Source organism: Anomaloglossus baeobatrachus, chromosome 5, assembly GCF_048569485.1.
Source record: "Anomaloglossus baeobatrachus isolate aAnoBae1 chromosome 5, aAnoBae1.hap1, whole genome shotgun sequence".
Lineage (NCBI taxonomy): Eukaryota > Metazoa > Chordata > Amphibia > Anura > Aromobatidae > Anomaloglossus > Anomaloglossus baeobatrachus.
In genome coordinates this window covers 479,073,150-479,089,841 of record NC_134357.1, presented here as the reverse complement: position 1 = coordinate 479,089,841, position 16,692 = coordinate 479,073,150, and the positions used below count along the sequence as shown (strand labels likewise).

Sequence of the window (16,692 nt, the reverse complement as noted above, 5' to 3'; positions counted from 1 at the left end):
TTGAGGTCTGTTCTGACACATAGTAAGGTTTAACAAAGTAGCTACCATCCAGATTTGGGCACACCTTGCAGCAGTGGGATGACTTTATGCGGTTTTGAGCAAAAATAGCGTTTACTAAGTACCCGGATATGTGATTTATTTATTTGCCCTATTTCAGCAGGGTATATGTCCATATTTGTATCTTAAGCAAAAAAAATAAAACCTTGGTAGAATTACATAAAAAAAAAGAAACTCAGACTTGGTTTGACATTAAAAAATATAATTGATATGCAAGACATTTCATTGGATTGGAAATAAATCTGTTATTATTTCCCGTTGTGTACATTTTTTTTTCTGACATGGCACAAGCCTGCAGTATTCACCACTGTAAGATCCACACATTTCATCATGGCCAAAATGATCATGACCTATTTAAATCAAGCCCTTCAATAATAGAAAACACTACTAATCTGTCATGGATACCATGACCCCCAGTAACCCCTTGCAATGCATTGTATGGCGCTCTTAATTATTTATTTAAAAAAAAAAAAAAATAATAATAATAATAATTGAGGGTGGGGGCAAGGGCTAAAATTCATGAAAAATAAAAAAAAAAAAAAGTACAGTAGTTTTATATTGCTACACAGAATTTACCTAATTATTTGATTCAAGTAGGAAAAATAACTCCTAAGATCCTATCAGAAAAAAAAGTGACTAAAAGTACAGGAGAAAAAAAATTGGGCTATTTAAAAATTAAAAGAAAAGTTCAATTCATTCTTTAAAAAAATAAATAATCTGTTGTTCTTAGGGTATAGCCACATGCCACAGATTTGCTGCAGAAATATTCGCAAAAGGAAGAGGTGGCTGCGCATGTGCAGCTCTCTCCATTCACTTGCATGGAAATACCAAAAGTGCCATGTTTTGAAAGAAGTGCGCATGCGCGAGAACCTCCACATTCCGAGCTGAGGACTCCAGGTTTGAGATGCATGTGGGAGGAATAAAGTGTAACAGACAGGAATAATCCTTTGATGGCCTGTATGCGCACAAGGGATCCTTTTCAGACCCTTGGACAAGTTCTACACCCAGAGGTGGCTGTGTATGCGCGGCTCTCTTCATTAATTTTCTATTTGCTTCACAATTTTCAGAGCTTCCATACACAGGAATGGAAAAAAGCTGCACTTAAGACACCACCCCTCTATTTAAGGCAGAGGGCTCTAGGTCTTGAAATACTTATATTTACAGCTCCCTCTACTGGAAGACAAATCAGATGGAAATAACCCTTTTACTAGAGCCCTCAATACATTTGTAAGCCAAAGTTTTAACAAGCTTTTTATGACAGCTATGTGCAAGTTTTACCCATCAGATAGTTGACTGCGCATGCGCTGCTCTATGGGAGTTCGAGAATTGCTGAGCAAGCATTCAATTTTTAGTGCTATAACGAAAGGAAAAAGCTGGGCATACGTGGCCTCCTCTCCATTCATGGTTTCCCGAGATGCATGTCTCAGTAGTGGGAGCCGTAAATTTCCTTAAAGTGTATTCACACGCTTTTGAGCAACGCAAAGGCTAGTTTTATACTCTAGAGAAGTGACAGCGCATGCGCGGCTCTCTCCATTTCTTTCTATGGGAACTCCAAAAATTACTGAGCAAAACAAGCAATTTTTTAAACTTCCATGCGCAAGAAAGAAAAAAAAAGTGCGCATGCACCAACATTTCAAAATTAGAATAACCCTTTAAATTGCCTTTTTGGTGACCCAATGCATTGCAAGTTTCTGTGTTTGCAAGAGGGCTCCTTCAACAACCCATTGACTAGTTCTATACATTCTGAGGATTAAATTGTACAGAGAGGGTAAGGATTTGGCTTTTAGTACCAGTCGCATGCCAATACAAAAAAATAAACCTGCCCCCAATAGGATTCCTCGAGACAGATTTTCCTCTGTAGTATACATATATATGCAGAAATTCATATTTAAATTACACCCCAAGACTGTCCTCTCCATTAATAACCTCAGACAGCATTATTCTAGTGTATTTTTTAGCCTCCAGCCCTTTCTGAGAATATGGAAGCCAAAAGTGACTCCTCTCGTCTCGGCCAGCATAAAATCATCAATATGTCAAATCTAACTACTTGGCCTTAAAAATGAAACACATTAGATTAAAAAAAAAAAAAAAAAATAGGAATATATATATATATGTATATATATTATATAGGAGGATGACATTTTCTCCCCACACACAGCCACTCCATAATTATTTAAAAAAAAAAAAAAAACAAAATGTGGGGAGGGGATTTTTTTTTTCTTTAAATATTATTTAAAAAGAGAAAAACAAAAAAAAAAATAAAAAAAAAAAAATATGTTTTCACCCTTTCACCAACAAAACCCTATAAATATTTGCCACCGTACTTTACCCAGATCACACATTCTTCTTCCTCACAAACACAGGCAAATAAAAAAAAAATAGAACAAAATATTAGGAAGAAAAAAAAAAAAAAAGGGGGGGGGGGGGGGAAGAAAGAAAAATATCTAGTAGCACCTAGAACCAAAAATGAAAATGTCTAGAGTAGGAAAACCTAAAAATTGCTATAAAACCCATACGGCAGCAAATGGGTACAAAAACAAAAAGTAAAATACATAGAATTTCCTCCCATTCCGTTAAGATGCATCGGTGAAACTACTGAACTGCCAGAGAGGCGGCTGTTGCAGCGCAGAGGTTAGACGTTTGCAATTAAAAAGGCCGACAGAAACAAATATGGAGTCCAGTTTTCCCAGTCCCGTGATTCTTGTCTATGGGATATTTCAGCAGCCGCGTTCAGCCACCCCACGTCCTGCAGGAAGAGAAGTCCGAGCGTAGGATGTAAGGGAAGAGGGTCACTCGCCACCATTTATTCTCCCAGGATGAGTTTGACGAATGACGCCACATCAGTGTCCTTGGATGCATGCAGCATAAAGAACGGGTGTTGCTGCAGGAAAGGCATAAAAAAAAAAAAAAAAAAAAAAAAACAACAAATGTAAAGAAAAGAAATAAAAAATACATATACACAATATGGCTGCTGAATCATCAAAGTGTGCATCATACAAGTGTACTGCAATGAATTAGACCAGAATTGTACCTGAAGGTAACTGGATACATAGACACCACTGTAAACATTGTTAGTGCTTCTCCTCACTTTCACCCCTTTAAATGCTTCATTTCCTACTAACCCCTCGAATCCAAAAGCCCAATAATGAACTGGTCATCTCTCCTTCCATCCTCTCACCTTCCCCTCAAATCTGTTCCTCCACATAACACCCTGTGTCTCCAGACACATGGCCACCTCATGGCCGCTCCTGCTCCCACCTACTAACGCTTTCTCTACTTCTCACTGCTGGAGATATTGCTCCAAATCCTGGCCCCCCTTGACACATACACACAGTCATTTTTAACCCTCATCCACGATCTACCACAAACCTTCGCAACCTTTCTAGCCTTACATTCATTCACCCAGCCACCAAGCCTCCAGTAACTCCAACAGGATCCCTAGGAATGTCTGCTAATTCTGCAACAAACTTTCCTACATCCATGACCTCTTTATCGCTAACAAACTTTGCTTCCTCGGCATCACCAAAACCTGGCTCAACACCTCTGACACTGCCTCTCCTACTGCACTTTCTTATGGTGGTTTCAAGCTCTCACACATCCTGCCCCAGTAGCAAGCATGTGGAGAAGTTAGTTTTCGCCTGTCCAACAAATGCTCCTTTACCACAATTGCACTGCCACCCTCCGTTACTTCCCCCTCCTTTGAGTTGCACTCAGTCCACATCTACTCCCCCTCCAACTGTCATTTACCGCTGCCCCCAGGGCCAGCCACAACCTTTTTTGACCATTTCACCACCTGGCTACTACCTTTCATCCACGGACGTCCCCACTTTCATGGCGATTTTAACATCCCCATTGACACTTCCCACTCAGCGGTCTCAACTTTTAACACTTACTTCCTCCTTCGGCCTCACCCAATAGTCCACTGCAGCTACTCACAAAGATGGCCACACGCTGGACCTCAATCTTCACCCATTTCTGTTCCCTATCTAACCTCTCTAACTCAACTCTCCCCCTATCTGACAACAACCAACTTACATTCTCTTCCCTCTCTTCAAGTACACAACCCTCCCTCCACAAATTTTCACACCCTCGCAGAAATCTCAAACACCTTGATTTACACATTGACTTTCTCAGTCCCTTCTCCCTCTCGCAGGCATTGCTCTCAAATCACTGGCCCCCCTCACGCTTACCAAAACTCACACAATCCACAGGTAACCGAGTCAGACTAAAGAACTGAGACGGGCTTCTATGATTGCTGAGCGGAGATGGAAGAGGTCTCATTCAACCGATCACTTCATTGCATACAAACAGTCCCTCACCAATTTCAAGACCACACTTACTGCTGCAAAACAAACCTAATTATCTCTCATATCCTCCGTGTCACAACCCTAAACAGCTATTCAACATTTTCAACTCTCTCCTCCGTCCCCCAGCGCCACCTCCCTCTCCCCTCAGCTGAAGATTTTGCCTTTTTCTTCAAACGAAAGACTGATAACAGAACAAGCTTTGGCCCACTATCCCCAGTCCCGCCTCATAACTACCCCAAATCCATCTTCTCCACCATGACAGAAGATAATCTTTCTACTCTACTCTCAAGATCACATCTCACTACCTGTGCACCTGACCCGCTCCCATCCCACCTCATTCCCAACCTCACTGTAGTCTTCATCCCGACCCTAACCCATCTCTTAAACCTATCACTAACAACTGGTGTATTCCCTTCATACTTTAAACATGCCTCGATCACTCACATCCTCAAAAAGCCCTCCCTTCACCCATCCTTTGTGTCTAACTATAGCCCCATATCACTTTTCTCCTATGCCTCAAAACTACTGCAACAGCATGTCCATGTTGAATTGTTCTCCCACCTCTTCACCTGCTCCCTCATTAATAGGTTACAATCTGGCTTCCGACCGCATCATTCCACTGAAACTGCCCTAACTTAAGTCACCAATGACCTACTAACCGCCAAAGCCAAGCGACACTACTTTGTCCTCCTCCTCCTGGACCTGTCTTCTGCCTTTAACACAGTGGACCATTCCCTCCTCTTTCAGATTCTCTCATTTCTGGGCATCACAGATTTGGCCCTATCTGGGATCTCCTCATACCTAACTGACCGGACATTCAGAATCTCCCATTTTATAATAAATAATAATTAATAAAAAAAAGAGAATTTTGTTTACTTACCGTAAATTCTTTTTCTTATAGTTCCGTAATGGGAGACCCAGACCATGGGTGTATAGCTTCTGCCTCCGGAGGAGACACAAAGTACTACACTAAAAAGTGTAGCCCCTCCCTCCGAGCATATACACCCCCTGGATAACCAAATATAGCCAGTTTAGTGCAAAAGCTGAAGGAGAGTAGCCACCCACAAGTAGAGATAGAGCAAGAACCGGAACAACCGGAGCCTCTGTCTACAACAACAGCCGGTGATAACACGCGGAACAAGAAACTGCCAACAGGCAACAGGGAGGGTGCTGGGTCTCCCATTACGGAACTATAAGAAAAAGAATTTACGGTAAGTAAACAAAATTCTCTTTTTCTTCATCGTTCCTATGGGAGACCCAGACCATGGGGCGTCTCAAAGCAGTCCATGGGTGGGAATAAACAGAAAACTGAGAAGTAGGCGAAACCTAACTTCGCAAATGGGCGACAGCCGCCTGAAGGGTGCGTCTGCCCAAGCTCGCATCTGCCGAAGCATGAGCATGCACTTGGTAGTGCTTCGAAAAGGCATGCAGACTAGTCCAAGTGGCAGTCTGACAGACCTGCTGAGCCGTAGCCTGGTGCCTGAAACCCAAGAGGCACCGTCAGCTCTGGTCGAGTGTGCCTTGATCCCCGGCGGGGGAGGCACTCGAGTACACTGGTAGGCATCGGAAATGGCCGACCCAATCCAACAAGCTAGGGTCGGCTTAGAAGCCGAGAGGCCCTTACGCCGACCTGTGGTCAGCACAAAAAGAGAGGCGCACCGCCTAAGAACAGCGGTGCGAGACACATAGATCCGGAGCGCCCGCACCAGATCCAGAGTATGCAATGCTTTTTCAAAGCGATGAACAGGAACCGGACAAAAGGAAGGCAGGGAAATGTCCTGGTTAAGGTGGAAGGAGAAACCACCTTAGGGAGGAAGTCCGGAGTCGGACGGAGAACCACCTTGTTTTGATGAAAAACCAAAAAAGGTGACTCCGAAGAGAGTGCAGCCAAATCAGAGACTCTCCCGAGGGAAGTTATGGCCATTAGAAAGACCACTTTCTGTGAAAGACGAGACAAAGAAACCTCCCTAAGAGGCTCAAAGGGGGGTTTCTGGAAGCCGTGAGGACCAGATTAAGGTCCCAGGGATCCAAAGACCGCCGGAAGGCGGCATGATGTGAGATGCGCCCTGTATGAAGGAGCGCACCTGAGCCAGCCGGGCGATACGCCGCTGGAACAACACTGGCAGAGCCGAGACCTGTCCCTTGAGGGAATTGAGGGATAGTCCTAGCTGCAGACCGGACTGTAGAAGGGACAGGAGGGTCGGCAAGGAAAAAAGGCCAAGAAGCATAGCCGGAAGGGTGACACCAGGACAGGAAAATTCTCCAGGTCCTGTGATAGATTTTGGCCAAGGAATACTTCCGAGCCCGAGTCATAGTGGAGATGACTTCAGGAGGGATACCAGAAGTCGTCAAGATCCAGGACTCAAGAGCCACGCCGTCAATCTGAGAGCCGCAGAATTCTGGCGGAAAGACGGACCTTGTGAGAGAAGGTCTGGACGGTCCGGGAGATGCCACAGCACCTCAACGGACAGATGGAGCAGGTCAGGGTACCAAGCTCGCCTGGGCCAGTCTGGAGCAATGAGAATGACCCGACGGCCCTCCATTCTGATCTTGCGCAGGACTCTGGGCAAGAGCTAGAGGGGGAAACACGTAAGACAGACGAAACTGGGACCAATCTTGAACCAGCGCGTCTGCTGCCAAGGCCTAAGGATCGTGGGAGCGAAGATCCACTTCCGGAGTGCACCAAGTGCGGCAGATTGACCGAAACCCTGCCGGATGCAGAGCCCACTCGCCGCTGTCCACGGTTTGACGGCTGAGATAATCTGCCTCCCAGTTTTCCACGCCTGGGTTGTGGATTGCGGATGTGGTGGACCTGGAATCCTCCGTCCACTGAAGGATGCGTTGAACCTCCAACGTTGCCAGGCGGCTGAGTGTCACGCCCTGGTGGTTGATGTAGGCAACCGCTGTGGCATTGTCTGACTGGACTCGAATGTGCTTGCCCGCCAACTTGGTGAAAGTCCAAGAGAGCTAGAAGCACAGCTCTGATTTCCAGCACATTGATCGAGAGGGCTGATTCGGACGGAGTCCAAGTGCCCTGCGCTCTGTGGTGGAGATATACTGCTCCCCAGCCGGATAGACTGGCATCCGTGGTGAGGATCACCCAGGACGGGGCCAGGAAGGAGCGTCCCTGAAGAGAGAGGGGCCGAAGCCACCACTGAAGGGAGCCCCTGGTCTGTGGCGACAGAGCCACTAACCAGTGCAAGGAGGAAGTCTGTCCCAACAGCGGAGAATGTCCAGCTGCAGAGGACGCAGATGGAACTGGGCAAGGGAACCGCTTCCATTGACGCCACCATCTGACCCAGCACCTGCATTAGGTGCCTGATGGAATGACGGCGGGGCCTCAGCAAAGAGTGCACCGCTAGTGAAGGGACTGCTGATTTACTAAGGGCAGCTTCACAAGTGCCTGCAGAGTCTCGAATTGCATCCCTAGGTACGTGAGCTTTTGGGTCGGAGTCAGAGTGGACTTGGGGAAAAGACAAGCCACCCGAATTGGACTAGAGTGGCGAGAGTGAGCGAAGCACTCCGCTGACGGTCTGCACTGGATGAAGCCTTGACTAGAAGGCCGTCCAGGAAAAGGGATGCCAACCCTTGGAGGTGCAGAACCGCAACCACAGCTGCCATGACCCTGATGAATACTCGAGGGACCGTGGCTAACCCGAAGGGAAGAGCCACGAATCGGAAATGTTCCTCTCTGATTGCAAAACGTAGCCAACGCTGGTGTGAAACTGCAATTGGCACATGCAGATAGACATCTCTGATGTCGAGGATGCAAGGAATCTCCTTGGGTCATTGAGGCAATGACTGATCGCAGAGACTCCATGCGAAAATGCCACACCTGAACATGCTTGTTGAGAAGCCTGAGATCCAGGATGGGCCGGAAGGAACCGTCCCTTTAGGGGACTAGGAAGAGATCTGAGTAGAAACCTCTGAACCGTTCCCAGGTGGGAACCGGTACAATTACTCCGTTGGCCTGCAAGGATGCCACGGCCTGAGAGAAGGCGGCGGCCTTGAAGCAGGGGGGAGTTGACAGAAAAAATCTGTTTGGCGGGCTGGATAGAATTCTATCCTGTAGCCGTGGGAGATGATATTCCGCACCCACTGATCGGAGACGTGTTGAAACCACATGTCGCCAGGCGGGAGAGCCTGCCACCGACCAAGGACGTTGCTGGCGCGGCCAGATAGTCAAGAGGAGGCTGCCTTAGTGGCAGCAGCTCCTGCGTCTTCTGACGACGCGGCTTCGTGCGCCAGTTGGGTTTTTGGTCCTTGGCTGAGTTAGTGGACGAGGCCGAGGGCTTAGAGAACGACCAGTTGGAGGAACGAAAGGAACGAAACCTCGACTGGTTCCTGCCCTGGACAGGTTCCTTGATTTGGTTTGTGGCATGGAAGTACTCTTCCCGCCAGTAGCTTCCTGAATAATTTCATCCAGTTGTTCACCGAACAGCCTGGGTCCAGCAAATGGGAGCCCAGCAAGGAACTTCTTTGAAGAAGCGTCTGCCTTCCACTCTCGAAGCCACAAGATCCTGTGGATAGCGAGAGAATTGGCCGAAGCCACCGCAGTGCGGAGCCTCCAGCATGGCAGACATGGCATAGGATGAAAAGGCTGAAGCCTGGAAGTTAAGGCAACCATCTCGGGCATAGAGTCCCTGGTGAGGGAATGCATCTCCTCTAGAGAAGCAGAGATGGCTTTGAAAGCCCACACTGCTGCAAAAGATGGGGAGCACGAGGCCCCTGCCGCCTCATATACAGATGGCGGTTGGAATCCTTAAGAGAGTTGCCATCAGCCACTGATACAACTTTCCGGGCTGCGAGTCTAGACACCGGAGGGTCTACCTGTGGTGAATGAGCCCACTCCTTGACCACCTCTGGTGGAAACGGAAAACGGTCATCAGAACCACGCTTTGGGAAGCGTCTGTCAGGACAGGCTCTGGGCTTGGTCACAGTGGCCTGAAAACTGGAGTGGTTAAGGAACACACTCCTTGTTCACTTAGGCAAGGTATACTGATGCTTTTCTGCCAGAGAGGGGTGCTCCCCTGATACAGGCGGATTGAGGTCCAGTACAAAATTAATGGACACAATCAAATCACTAGCATCTGCGTCACTTTCGGACAGATCAATGGGGTACATGGAGGTAGCGTCCGAGCCCCCATTAAAGGCATCCTCCTTGTCCTGCGAGTCAGCTCGTGAATCAGAGCCGCGGGACGAGGAAGGAGAGGGGACCCTGCGTCTCCATTTTAGGAGGACGGGGTCAGAGCCAGATGAAGAATCCTCTGTGAGCTTTGCTGAGCGAGCCGTAGCAGCTGAAGCGCCCTGAGGAGGGGGCTGATGCATGCTCAGCAGTGTCCGGGACATCTGTCCCCTGGAAAGAAGGATTCTACCCAAGCCGGGGGTTCAGCCACCGGAGCCGGAGCAGCCGGAGGGACCACTGGGGATGAGCCTCCAGGCTGAGGCACCACCATGTTAGAGCAGGCATCACAATGTGGTTATGTGCTCAGTACAGGCAGTACGAGCCTACATGCAGTGCATATTAAGTACAGCCTTGCAGCCTTGCTCCTCGTGTGAGACATGCTGCTGAAGTGGGGGCTCTGAGCCAGAATGACCCCCAGCAGAGTATATACGCAGAGTATATAAGCAGGTCCACAACCGGAGGTTGTGGCTTGCCAGACCGTTTGACATTGGGACATCTCTGTGCCCTCCAGATCCCACAGCCCGGACCCCCAGAGAGATGGCCAGCGCCGATCGCTGTCACAATGTGGTTATGCAGACATGCATAAGAACGCTGATAAAATGGCGCTGGAGCGAGGAGAGGGGGCGGGGCCTACTCTAAGAGCGGGATCCGGAGGGCCAAGGAGATATACAAGGGAGGGAATATTACCTCAGAGAGGAGTGTCCCTCCTCTGTGCCAAACGGTCGCTGGGCGGAGCCGCACTGTCCCTCTGCATGATTGGCATGCAGGGGCAGTGAAAACAAAACTAGGCCTCAGGCGAAGCCGGGGCCTAAATTTAACGATGCGGCCGGCGAGCAGGCACCATCGGCGCGGTTCTCAGGTGAAAACCAGAGAACCGGCCGGAAATGTCACAATAGATACACAGCACACTCTCCCCAACAATAAAGTACAAGGGACCCCCGATAACGTCTCAGATACTTAGCTTGTGAGACGCAGGGCCAGGTCCCTGAGGGATGAGTGCTCCGTCCGGCAGGATCCTGAAAGGGCTGCGGATGGAGACCGGTCTCCTGCAAGGCAGGGAGAACCGTGCTGGCTCCCACTTCAAGCCAGAGCCCGAGGGATGGTGAAGGAGCGCGGCATGTAAGGCTCCAGCCCTGAAATCAACCTTAACAACACCGCCGACACAGTGGGGTGAGAAGGGACATGCCGGGAGTCCAGGCTTGGACCCGCTTTTCTTCAAACTCTTTCCAAAAATCAAAATCAGATGAGAATGCATGTGTGGATGTGTGCCTCCTGAACACAAAGCATTGAACTGGCTATATTTGGTTATCCAGGGGGTGTATATGCTCGGAGGGAGGGGCTACACTTTTTAGTGTAGTACTTTGTGTGTCCTCCGGAGGCAGAAGCTATACACCCATGGTCTGGGTCTCCCATAGGAACGATGAAGAAAGAGAATTTTGTTTACTTACCGTAAATTCTTTTTCTTATAGTTCCGTATTGGGAGACCCAGACATTGGGTGTATAGCTTCTGCCTCCGGAGGACACACAAAGTACTACACTAAAAAGTGTAGCTCCTCCCTCTGAGCATATACACCCCCTGGAGAACCAGATCTAGCCAGTTTAGTGCAAAAGCTGAAGGAGAATAGCCACCCACAAGTAAAGACAGAGCAAGAACCGGAACAACCGGAGATTCTGTCCACGACAACAGCTGGTGATAACACGCGGAACAAGAAACTGCCAACAGGCAACAGGGAGGGTGCTGGGTCTCCCAATACAGAACTATAAGAAAAAGAATTTACGGTAAGTAAACAAAATTCTCTTTTTCTTTATCGTTCCTATGGGAGACCCAGACATTGGGACGTCTCAAAGCAGTCCATGGGTGGGAATAAACAGAAAAACTGAGAAGTAGGCAGAGCCTAACTTCACAAATGGGCGACAGCCGCCTGAAGGATGCGTCTGCCCAAGCTCGTATCTGCCGAAGCATGAGCATGCACTTGGTAGTGCTTTGAAAAGGTATGCAGGCTAGTCCAAGTGGCAGCCTGACAGACTTGCTGAGCCGTAGCCTGGTGCCTGAAAGCCCAAGAGGCACCGACAGCTCTGGTCGAGTGTGCCTTAATCCCCGGCGGGGGAGGCACCTGAGTACACTGGTAGGCATCGGAAATGGCCGACCTAATCCAACGAGCTAAGGTCGGCTTAGAAGCCGAGAGGCCCTTACGCCGACCTGTGGTTAGCACAAAAAGAGAGGTGCACCGCCTAAGAACAGCGGTGCGAGACACATAGATCCGGAGTGCCCGCACCAGATCCAGAGTATGCAACGCTTTTTCAAAGCGATGAACAGGAGCCGGACAAAAGGAAGGCAGGGAAATGTCCTTGTTAAGGTGGAAAGGAGAAACCACCTTAGGGAGAAAGTCCGGAGTCGGACGGAGAACCACCTTGTCTTGATGAAAAAACAAAAAAGGTGACTCCGAAGAGAGCGCAGCCAAATCAGAGACTCTCCTGAGGGAAGTTATGGCCACTAGAAAGACCACTTTCTGTGAAAGACGAAACAAAGAAACCTCCCTAAGAGGCTCAAAGGGGGGTTTCTGCAAGGCCGTGGGGACCAAATTGAGGTCCCAGGGATCCAAGGGCCGCCGGTAAGGCGGAATGATGTGAGACGCGCCCTGCATGAAGGTGCGGACCTGAGCCAAACGTGCGATACGCCGCTGGAACAGCACTGACAGAGCCGAGACTTGTCCCTTGAGGGAATTGAGGGATAGTCCTAGCTGCAGACCGGACTGTAGAAACGACAGAAGGGTCGGCAAGGAAAAAGGCCAAGGAGCATGGCCGGAAGAGCGACACCAGGACAGGAAAATTCTCCAAGTCCTGTGATAGATTTTGGCCGAGGAAGACTTCCGAGCCCGAGTCATAGTGGAGATGACTTCAGGAGGAATACCAGAAACCGTAAAGATCCAGGACTCAAGAGCCACGCCATCAATCTGAGAGCGGGATCTGGAGGGCCAAAGAGACTTACAGGGGAGGAGACATGTACTCAGTGAGGAGTGTCTCTCCCCTGTGCAGAACGGCCGCTGGGCGGAGCCACACTGTCCCTCTGCATGAATGACATGCGAGGGCAGTGAAACCGAAAGTAGGCCTCCGGCGAAGCCGGGGCCTAAATTTGAGCGGTGCGGCCGGCGCGCAGGCACCATCGGCGCGGTTCTCAGGCGACAGCCAGAGAACCCGCCGGAAATGTCACAAAAAACACTCAGCACACTCTCCCCACATAATAAAAGTACAGGGACCCCCATATATAAACGTCTCAGGTACTTAGCTTGCTGAGACGCAGGGCCATGTCCCTGGGGATGAGTGCTCCGTCCAGCAGGATCCTGAAGGGCTGCGGATGGAGACCGGTCTCCTGCAAAGCATGGAGAACCGTGCTGGCTCCCACTTCAAGCCAGAGCCCGAGGGATGGTGAAGGAGCACGGCATGTAAGGCTCCAGCCTTGGAATCAACCTTAACAACACCGCCGACACAGTGGGGTGAGAAGGGACATGCCGGGGGTCCAGGCTTGGACCCGCTTTTCTTCAAAATCTTTCCAAAAATGAAAAATCAGATGAGAATGCATGTGTGGATGTATGCCTCCTGAACACAAAGCAATGAACTGGCTAGATCTGGTTCTCTAGGGGGTGTATATGCTCAGAGGGAGGAGCTACACTTTTTAGTGTAGTACTTTGTGTGTCCTCCGAAGGCAGAAGCTATACACCCAATGTCTGGGTCTCCCATAGGAACGATAAAGAAACAATAATTTTCACACCACTTCCTCATCTCGCCCACTGTCTGTGTCCACCAAGGTTCCATTCTTGGACACCTATTTTCCGTCTAAACCTTCAACATGGGACAGCTTAGTGTCCCATGGCTTTCAGCATCACATCTACGCTGATATGCAGATCTACCACTGCTAATTTATCCTTCTCTGTGCGATTTCTAAAACTGAACATGGACAAAACATAAGTCATCATCTTTCCTCCTCCTCTCTCAACCCCCCCGAAGTGAATCCCATCAAAAAGTCAATGGCTGCTCACTCTCCACATTCTCACAAGCTCGTGGTAACCCTCGACTATCTTTCAAGAAACAAATCCAACCAAACCCTCCAAACCCACTTCACCTCCAGCCGACTACAAATCAAAAATATCTCCCGGATTCGTGCATTCCTTAAGCAAAAATCACCAAAAACACTAGTCCGGTCTCGACTCCTGCATCCTCCTGCTCTGTGACCTCCCTTCTAACACTCGTGCACCCCTTTAATCTATCCTAAACTCTGCCGCCTGATTACTATCCACCTCTCCCCTCGCTATTGCCTGGTCTCGCCACTCTGCCAATCCCTTCACTGGCTTCCCATTGCCCAAAGACTCCAGTTCAAAACCCTATCCTTGACATACAAAGCCATCCACAAACTGTCTCCTCCATATTAACTATAGACGTTCCCATTCCCTTTCTTAAGAAAGTATTTTCTTACACTGTCAAGTCAGTGCCAACATTGTAGGTAGACAGTCTTGAAAAAAGGGAATGGTAAGGTCTCTCTCTCTCATATATTATATATATATATTGAAACAGCTTTGTGTCAGCAGATCTTAAAACGCTTAGTCGACAACGGTAACCATACAAACATAGGTACTTAGCAAGAAATAGGAAACAGATCTGTGTGACTGCAGGGTCTGTAGTCTGCAACCACGGAGACATAGTTCTCCATAGGAGCTGTGTAAACAAAACGGTAGGTTGTTGTTTTTTTTTTTTTTGTTACTCCACTTTCGACAGTTTACTTTGTTTTTATTTCCCAGGCTCTCAAACTGTTCTGCTTTGATACTAAATGTGAGAAAACATCATTTTGGGACAATCCTTTTTTTACAGGGATAGGATAATCAGTTATCATCTACACTTACCATAAGCTCAGCATAAGTCGGACGCTCTTCGGAATTCTTCTTCAAGCTGCAAAATGCAAAAAAATAAAAAAATTAAAAAAAACACTATACAGTGGCTTCCTCTGATCTAGTTGTTCATTCAGGACACAATCCTTTTATTAACTTATCCACAAAATAGGAGATAAAGAATCTGATAAATCAGGGTCCTGCCATTAGTTCTCACATTGATCACAAAAAGTGCAGTCCTGTGTCATTCCATATCTACAAGATTAATGGAGAATATAGCCTATTCTGAGAAAATACTTAAAAAAAAAAAAAAAGAACCTTTCAAAAGTAGCCATTTTTTATTCATTTTATTCCTGCTGGTCTCCTAGATGTTTTTTTTTTCCTTTAATTTAACATACGATTCCAGAAATATGGGCCTTTTTTAAAGTTAGTGCTCATTTTTATGCTCTCTTCCAGGGGAACGTGGCTCATAGGATCCTCGGGGGCGTGTCTTTAGGCTGCTCTACATAATTAGCTTTTGAGCATCACCCCCTTGGTAAAAAAGAAGGGAATTTTGTTACTTACCGTAAATTCCTTTTCTTCTAGCTCCTATTGGGAGACCCAGACGATTGGGTGTATAGCTACTGCCTCCGGAGGCCACACAAAGCATTACACTAAAAAGTGTAAGGCCCCTCCCCTTCTGGCTATACACCCCCCGTGGGATCACGGGATGCTCAGTTTTAGTGCTAAAGCAAGAAGGAGGAAAGCCAAGAACTGGTTTAAACAAATTCACTCCGAGTAACATCGGAGAACTGAAAACCGTTCAACATGAACAACATGTGTACCCGAAAAAACCAAAAATCCCGAAGGACAACAGGGCGGGTGCTGGGTCTCCCAATAGGAGCTAGAAGAAAAGGAATTTACGGTAAGTAACAAAATTCCCTTCTTCTTCGGCGCTCCATTGGGAGACCCAGACGATTGGGACGTCCAAAAGCAGTCCCTGGGTGGGTAAAGAAATACCTCATGTTAGAGCTGCAAAGACAGCCCTCCCCTACGGGGAGACAACTGCCGCCTGCAGGACTCTTCTACCTAGGCTGGCGTCCGCCGAAGCATAGGTATGCACCTGATAATGTTTGGTGAAAGTGTGCAGACTCGACCAGGTAGCTGCCTGGCACACCTGTTGAGCCGTAGCCTGGTGTCGTAATGCCCAGGACGCACCCACGGCTCTGGTTGAGTGGGCCTTTAGCCCTGAAGGAACCGGAAGCCCAGCAGAACGGTAGGCTTCAAGAATTGGTTGTTTGATCCATCGAGCCAGGGTGGCTTTGGAAGCCTGCGACCCTTTGCGCTTACCAGCGACAAGGACAAAGAGTGCATCCGAGCGGCGCAGGGGCGCCGTGCGGGAAATGTAGATTCTGAGTGCTCTCACCAGATCTAACAAATGTAAATCCTTCTCATACCGATGAACTGCATGAGGACAAAAGGAAGGCAATGAGATATCCTGATTTAGATGAAAAGAGGATACCACCTTAGGGAGAAACTCCTGAATGGGGCGCAGCACTACCTTGTCCTGGTGGAAGACCAGGAAAGGAGCCTTGGATGACAGCGCTGCTAGCTCAGACACTCTCCGAAGAGATGTGATCGCTACCAGAAAAGCCACTTTCTGTGATAGTCGAGAAAGTGAAACATCCCTCAGAGGCTCGAAGGGCGGCTTCTGGAGGGCAACTAGTACCCTGTTCAGATCCCATGGATCTAACGGCCGCTTGTACGGGGGTACGATATGACAAAACCCCCTGCAGGAACGTGCGCACCTTAGAAAGTCGTGCTAGACGCTTCTGAAAAAAAAACGGATAGCGCCGAGACTTGCCCTTTAAGGGAGCCGAGCGACAAACCTTTTTCTAACCCAGATTGCAGGAAAGAAAGAAAAGTAGGCAATGCAAATGGCCAGGGAGACACTCCCTGAGCCGAGCACCAGGATAAGAATATCTTCCACGTTCTGTGGTATATCTTAGCAGACGTGGGCTTCCTAGCCTGTCTCATGGTGGCAACGACCCCTTGGGATAATCCTGAAGACGCTAGGATCCAGGACTCAATGGCCACACAGTCAGGTTCAGGGCCGCAGAATTCCGATGGAAAAACGGCCCTTGGGACAGTAAGTCTGGTCGGTCTGGTAGTGCCCACGGTTGGCCGACCGTGAGATGCCACAGATCCGGGTACCACGACCTCCTCGGCCAGTCTGGGGCGACGAGTATGACGCGGCTGCAATCGGATCTGATCTTGCGTAGCA

General features: G+C 48.5%; 1 protein-coding gene across 1 annotated transcript in view; it reads right to left on the bottom strand.

Annotated features, from left to right (window-relative positions):
• Positions 1-242: 242 nt before the first annotated feature.
• The window catches only part of MAP2K6 (mitogen-activated protein kinase kinase 6), a 61,107-nt gene continuing 44,657 nt past the window's right edge, over positions 243-16,692 (bottom strand). Inside the window, exons 8-9 of the mRNA XM_075350672.1 lie at positions 14,445-14,490; positions 243-2,938 (exon numbers count right to left, since the gene is read on the bottom strand). Coding sequence (XP_075206787.1) covers positions 2,861-2,938; positions 14,445-14,490 — 124 coding nt within the window. The 3' untranslated portion in view covers positions 243-2,860. The remainder of the gene's footprint in view (positions 2,939-14,444; positions 14,491-16,692) is intronic.